We start from the raw sequence: 8,248 nt of genomic DNA, 5'->3' as shown, positions 1-8,248 counted from the left end.
AAGAAGATAAAGTAGATTTATTGCCCTGCCCAGCTTGATCACCAGATTTGAATCTAATTGAATCTGTTTGGGGTTGGATGGACAAAGAATTAGTCAAAGTTCCAATAAGATCCATGAATAGCCTAAAACAAGAACAAGATGCCATTTGGAGAAGAGCTCCAACCGAAATTTGCAACAATCCTGTTAAATCAATGCAAAAAAGCTTGCAAAAAAAAAAACGTAGGGCATATTTTAAATATTAGTTCAGATGTTTATTTTTTGTTGCGCCAATTTTGGTATATCACATTTTTTTTTAGCATAAATGTAAATAAAGTAATACTCATAACTCAAATGTAAAATGAAGAGTAAAAATTGAAATTGCCGCAAAGAGTTTCAATTGCTCATTTATTAGTGACATGAATTATTGTAATGTGTAAATTTTAAGTCACAATAATTCTTATACAGCACATAAATGTTATCAGAATACTTTTGTTATAGAAAAAATATGAACGAGAAATTGATTAAGATCAAGGGGAAATTTGCATCACTCATTCTAAAAAACTAATTGAAAAAGTTCCTGACAATTGTCAATGTACCGTTTTTGTGCAAGGGTTCAACTATTTTAATTATGTACATAAATCCAAAGAGGTTCTCACTTTTTGGTCTAATAGTCTAAGATCATGTGGAGTTTTTTCTTTAACATAGAGTCCTAAGAGCAGATCCGTCGATGATTTTTGCATCATATTTACCCTGTTTAACATCTCTCAGATGAAATGGTTGGGTAAGGCTTAAACATCTCACCTTCAAAAGGCGTTAAGCTTGCGGAGAAGTAAAATTAAATTAAAAGAAAAAAAAAAAAGAAAAAAAAAAAGAAAGTTTGTTAACTCTGACATTCACTTAAAAAGATTAGGCTTCTACTACTATGGCTTCTTGTTCTGGTTTCTGCAAAAATATCTCACCTATGTTATTCGACTCAATTTTTTAAGCTTTAACTTTCTAAGTTGTAGTTCTGCATAAATCTTTTTCCAATATGAAAATGAATTGCATAACAATCAGTAAATCTCCTTTTGCTTATAAAAACTAGGTTTAGAATAGAACAATAGAATAAAACAATAGAACAATAGAATAAAACAATAGAACAAAACTTGATTTAGAGAAGCGAATGGTTACGTTTCTTGCATACATCGGAAATTATGTAGTTTATCAAAAAATTAAAAAAATTCAAACTCAATAAAAGTTGAATGGCTTAACAGACGCCCCTCAAATGGAACTTTGAAAAAAAAGATTAAAACAGATTAAGGTAACAGAAAAAAGTTTGTGGTTTTAAAAAAAAACTTTAATGATTATCTTAGACAAAAGAATAATCTTTCGATTGTTAGGCACAAAATTAGTTCGTGTTTACAATTTAAAATCTACGCGTAAAAATCGGCGTCAGCGTAAATATCTTAAAGCAGGACAAGATGAAGTCGTAGTTAAAAAATTTGCTGTTGGAAATTTTATGAGAGCGTCAACTGAAACTGATTCTTCATAAGTGTTTAATCGCTATATCTGCTATCCAGCTTCAATCAAATTTTTTAAATTTAATTGAAAAAGATAATACTTTGCAGTGTGTACTCGTTTTTAGATTTCATTTTTAAATCAGTTTCTTTTCCAAACTCCAACTTTCTTTGAGAAGGTTGTATATATTTGTTTTAAAATTAGAAATTACAGGATAAAAGTAAAAATTTTTATTGAATTATCAGCCTCATACAATCATTAAGTGGAGTTTTTTGGCTTGCCTTTATACAAATGTTTTTGTCGTATGATAAAATATTTGTGCATTTAAATCAATGATTTTACTATATGAGTTACACAATCATCTGTTGTAAAAGAAATACTTTTATTAGGCAAAAGATGAAGTTGCTGGGACTGTTCTTCCTTTCCTCGTTCATTTTGGCGTGCAGAGGTATGTTCAACGTGCGGGTTTCTTTTTAGAAATAATCTTTTTTTTAAGAGAGTAAATAATAATTTGTGTGTGAGAATGTTTCATATTTTTTAAATGTATAAACGCCGATCACAAGCGTACAAAACCGATCACAAGCGTACAAAGAGATAGGGGAAGATGACCCATACGGAACAAAAATTCATTTTTCACTTTTTGTGATTGACTTTATAAACAAGATTTATGCTCCCAGGATCAACAAGCCTTGAATTGTAGAAGACCTTTCTTGCATTTAGCATGTTTTAGATTCAAAGCAATACAATAATCCTCAGCCTCATTTACATATCATATTGGTCTCATATTCATTTTTTATCTTCACACTTTCTTCAGATTAAACCACCTTTACTTCGATGTGGGAATTTATGGGGAGTCAATTCATCAATATTATCCAATCAGGTGCTCTGGGTATGTTTTTGTGTTAATCTTGATTAGTTTCAGTATTCAAAATTATTGTGTTATTTCTCATTTAAGGATTTAAGTGATTAATTGTTATGGAAGGTAGGAATTTGTACTCCATAAAAATTGGATTGTCGTTGGTAAGTTGGAGGTTGTAGAATAAATTCAGTTTTCTGTTTCTACCATCTTTAAGCTTAAAGTTATTAAAAACGTGGGAGGTCAGTTTTTTGTTTTCTTTTATGAGGCTTATGTAAAAATACTTTTTCATCTTGAAGATTTATATATTCAAGTTGGGTTTAGATCTATCATCAACTGGATCATTTATGAGTACAGAAAAGGTTTTTTTTATGCCTTTTTTTTTCTCTTACATGCTAGATATTTTTTTCTCCCGACGTCTCTCGCTGAACCAGCCTTCAAAATTGACACCCAGTGAGCAATAGGAGCATTTCTTTGATTCGAAACAATTTCTTTCCGCTCTCTAAATGAATTTCAATTTTTTATCAAATGGATTTTAATATTTAAAATAGTTTTTTAATTATTAAAATATTGTTTTACGTCGTTTCATATAATTCTAATGAAATCCACCAAAGTTTTTCATTTGACAACAGTTCGTTATCTAATGTAGATTTTAAAAACTAGATTTGTCCGGTTCAGGTAAAATCCGTCTTGATTTTTTTTTCCAGGTGAAGTACTTCGAACCTGTGCACAGAACCCATGTCACCAACATGCTATATGCGCGATGGTAGGGGAAAGCTACAAATGTTATTGCAAAAATGGATTCATTAGCTTAGGTTCTGAAGAAAACTCTAAAAGAGTATGCGAAAGTGAGGTTTTATTGACATATACCACTTTTTTTTCACCCTCCAAAGCATTAGGATAAATTTTGAAGTTGAAATAATCCTATTATTTTTGAAGTGTTTATAAAATGATTTAGACATACTCATAATAAAACTCTTCCCAGCAATAGACCTACTAAATAAGCATATTATCCCTTTTTGTAATCAAAGTGCGAAACAGAAATGAAATTGTCAAATAATTGCATAAACTGTCTATTGCGACAAATACTGACGAGAAAAATAAAATTGTTTTTTTGCGCTAAATGAAGTAAGATGAAACGAATCCGAGAACTTTTTCACTTTTCATTACTTTTTTAAATAGTAGTTTTCTATAGTTTCTTTTTATATCATTTCTTATTATAAAGAAACTATGGCGTAAACCGTCAAATTGTCGTAAGAAGTCTTTTGTCAGTTGAAAACAAAACGCTATTAAAGCTTGTTCTTCTTCGTTTCAGTTCGTTGAGTTGACCAGTTTTTGTTGACTTGACGAACGAGCGGTTTCATATTTTTTGGGAGAAGTTTTTTTTGCGTTTTATTTACAATATTTTCGCAGTAATGCCCTATTCAGGGAAAAGTGATTTTCCACATGATTTTTTTGTTGTTGCTGTTTATAATGTTTCTATAGAAATCCACTTTTCTAATAGTTTAAAAACGTAGGGGGGGGGGGGGTCTATGTAAGATACTAAAAATGGAAGAAAAAGAGTTTAAGTTTAGGAATTTATGGCTAATATTTGTGACGGTATTCTTGAAATATTTGCGATGATATTCTTGAAATGATCTGTATGATCAATGACTCAGGTTTTGAAGAGCTCGAGAAGCATATTGCTACAGGTTTTTTTAAGATTTTTTCATAGCTACAGGTGCCATAATTTTATTCGTAACTACTGTTGTTGAATAATGATCCTATCTATATCTTCAAAAAAGGAACCAGTTTAATTTTACCAAAATTTAAGTAAAATTTAACTGGTTTCTATCGACAAAAACATCACGAGCTTTTTTCCTAACCCAACATATCTTAAGAACTTAAAAACTTAACTAACAACTTTTGAATTTTACGGTTTGAAATAACTTTTGGAAATAAAATGAAAAAAAAATATCGCTTAAAAAAAAAAAGAAAGAAAGAAAAAAAAGAAAAAGAAAAAAATTCCCTTTAAAATTTCAAAATGGCGCAAACAAATTTTCATAAGGTGACAACTTAAATGCTGTCTCAAAGTGCACTTCACAAGATTAGTTACTTATCAATTTTTACCCATTACAGAATCTGATTAATCAACATTAAATTGTAACCGAATTTTCAAAAGTTTGGATTTCAATCACACGAGTAACCCACGTTTTTATAAATCAAATGATTTAGCAAAAATAAATTTTTCAACCACAAATCGAAAAGAACATCTGATCTGATCTATAGGAAAACGAAAAGCAAAAAATATAATGACTGTAACGAAATACATAAAAATCTATTTTTGAGATCAGATAGGTAAGAGAACGCAATAAAAAGTTGGAAATTTCCTTGCAAATTTGAAGAAATTTGCAAGGAAATTTCCAACTTTTGAAGAAATCTCCTATAATTGCTTTTTTTTGCTATTTTTACATAATTTGTTAAATTTTGATTGTTCAGATATTAACGAATGCAAGTTAGTTGAACATAACCACTGCGTAAAGGAGCAGTATGGCGGGTATTGCACTGATACAGAAGGATCTTTCTATTGTGGATGCGCTGCTGGGTGGAAAGGAAACGGTAAAATAACATCAAAAGGTGGAACAGGATGTTCGGGTATGGTACAAATTAATATTAAATTGATAACATAACATTTTTAATAACATTTTTGATTACGTAAAAATTATATAATATGCCAGCTGCATAAAAATAATTGAACAACTTTTAAAATCATTTTGGTACGTGGCTCTGTTTTGTATTTTTCTGTTGTATTTTTCGTAAATTTTCTTCACAATATTAAAGAAAAAATTTTAAAAATGTAATCACACCATCAAATATTTAAATCCATTCTCTCTTTAAGCAACGCCTTATATTTTAAGCGCACCCCCACCCACCCCCCACCCCCACCCCTGTATTTTACGTAAAGTTACACAATTGTGTTTGTTTGAATAAAAAAAACCTTATTTTTATAGATATCGATGAGTGTGCAATTGGAACACACAAATGTTATCGAGGAGGTACAAAACATTTTGACTATTGCCGCAACACTTTTGGTTCATATGTATGCTTTTGTCCATCAGGGTTAACTCTTTCCAGCGACAAGAAAACTTGTCTGGGTATATATATTCATCCATTTTTTGTTAAAAAGCATATTGAATTAGTATTTCGTTATCCGTTTAATATCAATTGAATTTCTAATCAGTATTAAGTATAAATCACCCAACTTCAATTTAGCAATCAATGAGTGCACAGAACCTGAACACAAGCATAACTGTTCCAAAGAAGCAACATGTGTTGACCAAACACTAGGCTACAACTGCTCATGCAATGAAGGGTTTGAAGAAGGATTTGAAACAAATAATGAGCGATGTAGTGGTATATTTACACATACTTACACATTATTTACACAATTCAAAGGGACATTAGTTATAAAGTTCAAGTGTAATTCTGAGGGACCTCAATGAAAAAGTCCTCCTTGAGTTAACATTCCCCCCCCCCTCCTCCTCCCAATTTAGCAGTTTTTTTGTTTTAATAGTCATCCTTAGCAACCAAAAAGATAGAATGCTTAGTTTGAAAAAATGTTTTAAATTTTAAGAGATTCAATTAGTTTTTTGTATTGTTTTTGTATAATCTGATTATTGAAGGAGACTTTTACTCTTTACTTTTCTTTAGACATAAACGAGTGTGAAGTCGATAGTAAGGGAAACATCCAAGCACTTTGTGATTTCATTAATGGAACATGTTGGAACACACGGGGGTCTTATGTTTGTTTTTGCAAGCATGGCTATAAAAGAAACAGAGAAGTGGAAGAGCACGCTTGCCATGGTCATTTTTTTGATTTTTCTATCAAATTAGTTGCTATCATTGTACCAATATATAAATACGAACAATAAACTTATGGATTTGTATTTTGCTTGTAAATATGTGTATATTTATTAATGCATACATACATACACACATACATACATACATACATACATACATACATACATACATACATACATACATACATACATACATACATACATACATACATACATACATACATACATACATACATACATACATACATACATACATACATACATACATACATACATACATACATACATACATACATACATACATACATACATACATATTATTGTTCCTAAAATGAATATTTTGAAAGTGAGATTTTTATGATTGTAATGATTGTAATAGATCGTAATGAGTGTGAAGAATCAATGCATGATTGTGACTTAAATGATAAACACCTTCGTTGTGTAAATACATTGGGATCTTTTAAATGTGTCTGTGAAGATGGATTTACTCTTAATACAAGTGGAAAGAATTGTGTAGGTAAGTTGATCATCGTTGATGCAGTAAATGTTGGTATTAAGGATGATTATTTTGAAGAGCTTTATAAATAAATCTTTTTCTATCTTCCGACAGTTTCTTTTATGGTTTTTTTCTTTTAGCTTATAGATTTATAGCCGCAAGGAAACTATAGGAACAAAAACATTTAGTTAAACAAAAATCTGTTTAACTAAATGTCCTTATACCGTTTAGATATAAACGAATGTGCAAACGCATCAGAAGTTGAAGGTTATCCATGTATATATAATCAGTATGTCAAATCGGAGTGTAAAAACTTCGATGGTGGATATGAGTGCACGTGTCCTAGTGGTTATCATGGTGATGGAAAAAAGAACGGAACTGGTTGTCAAGGTATCGTTTTCATGAGAATACGAACTAATTAAAATAGTGATTTTAAAAACCTGATTTTTTTGAGTTGCGTTTTAAAAAAAAGTGATAAAAAAAGTTTAGAACAATCATCAGCCGGTAGAGAATTGAAATTTCTAAATATAAATAATATCTGGAAAAATAATACTTGTCTTTTTAGTCTGAAATCGTTTCTCTGCACTTTTATAGATGCCGATCATACAATATAATTCCGAAATTAAAAATCTTACGCTAATATAAATTGATTTAAACTGAAATTAGCTGATATTTGATTAAACTTAATGTTTATTTCAGATACTAACGAATGTGATGAAAGAAAATTTGTATGTGGTAAGAATGAAATTTGCCAAAACAAAGAAGGTTCTTACGATTGCATTTGTAATACAGGTTATGAAAGAAGCAAAGATGATGTAGGATGCATAGGTAAGAATATATCAAAAGATTATCAAATATATCAAATGCAGTTTTTAACTGTAAAATTAAATGAATAACGGGATAAGATGCTAAAAAACGTTTTTAAAGTTGTAAGAGCAAATAGAATAAGTTGTTTTGTTTTAAAAATACGTTTTAATGATTATTATATTTATATTTTACACATTTTAGTTCTAATCTTTTAGATATAAATGAATGTGAGCAAGAAAAAAACGGAAAACAAAAAACTAGATGCATTTCAAATTCCGAATGTCACAACACTGAGGGAAGTTACACTTGTGTGTGTAAAACCTCTCATGACGTCTGCAATAATAATCAAGCATGTTATACCTAGTGTAAATATTTTTAAAACTTCAAGAGTTTAAATGCTATTATTGTAAACCACAGTTTAGTATTTAGCAATGCTATTAATTAGAGGTAAAAATATAAAGAAATTAGAATAATAAAAGATTAAAATATGATTATATGTATATATGTAAATATATATGTATGTATGTATGTATGTATGTATGTATGTATGTATGTATGTATGTATGTATGTATGTATGTATGTATGTATGTATGCATGCATATATATATATATATATAAATATATATACATATATATATATATATATATATATATATATATATATATATATATATATATATATATACACAGTGGTGGCCAAAAGTCTTGGAACAACATATTTTATGTTACAGTAAATATTTTAAGTAAAATAAATAAAAAAATAAATAAGT

At 29.3% G+C, this 8,248-nt stretch overlaps 1 protein-coding gene across 7 annotated transcripts; it reads left to right on the top strand.

The window, feature by feature from the left end:
• The first annotated feature begins 1,375 nt into the window (after nt 1-1,375).
• LOC145192281 (transmembrane matrix receptor MUP-4-like) lies at nt 1,376-7,955 on the top strand. 7 transcript variants are annotated; one of them, XM_090072556.1, is made up of 12 exons: nt 1,376-1,585; nt 1,866-1,924; nt 2,291-2,365; nt 3,040-3,180; nt 4,811-4,966; nt 5,323-5,466; nt 5,585-5,725; nt 6,023-6,175; nt 6,554-6,691; nt 6,902-7,060; nt 7,370-7,498; nt 7,693-7,955. In XM_090072556.1, the coding sequence occupies exons 3-12, from the start codon at nt 2,311-2,313 to the stop codon at nt 7,839-7,841; spliced, it is 1,365 nt and encodes a 454-aa protein (XP_089928682.1). In that variant the 5' UTR covers nt 1,376-1,585; nt 1,866-1,924; nt 2,291-2,310; the 3' UTR covers nt 7,842-7,955. The 7 variants fall into 7 exon arrangements, 5 of the variants coding, with proteins under 5 accessions (XP_089928682.1, XP_089928678.1, XP_089928675.1 ...); XM_090072552.1 differs by lacking the exon at nt 2,291-2,365 and having other exon boundaries at nt 1,410-1,654; XM_090072549.1 differs by lacking the exon at nt 2,291-2,365 and having other exon boundaries at nt 1,413-1,585.
• The last annotated feature ends 293 nt before the right edge of the window (nt 7,956-8,248 follow it).

Source organism: Hydra viridissima, unplaced genomic scaffold (genome assembly GCF_058129835.1).
Source record: "Hydra viridissima isolate aposymbiotic clone 2 unplaced genomic scaffold, HvirCarnegie_v1 scaffold_1, whole genome shotgun sequence".
In the NCBI taxonomy this organism is placed as follows: Eukaryota; Metazoa; Cnidaria; class Hydrozoa; order Anthoathecata; family Hydridae; genus Hydra; species Hydra viridissima.
The sequence above is the reverse complement of the archived record's forward strand: the minus strand, read 5'-3'. Positions and strand labels throughout refer to the sequence as shown.

Excerpts from the sequence above, each read along its gene's own strand:
- LOC145192281 (XM_090072545.1), top strand. The coding sequence starts at position 1,822 with ATGAGTTACACAATCATCTGTTGTAAAAGAAATACTTTTATTAGGCAA. Across the intron at positions 5,726-6,022 it reads AAATAATGAGCGATGTAGTG|ACATAAACGAGTGTGAAGTC; the intron begins GTATATTTACAC and ends ACTTTTCTTTAG. Across the intron at positions 7,061-7,369 it reads GAACGGAACTGGTTGTCAAG|ATACTAACGAATGTGATGAA; the intron begins GTATCGTTTTCA and ends TGTTTATTTCAG.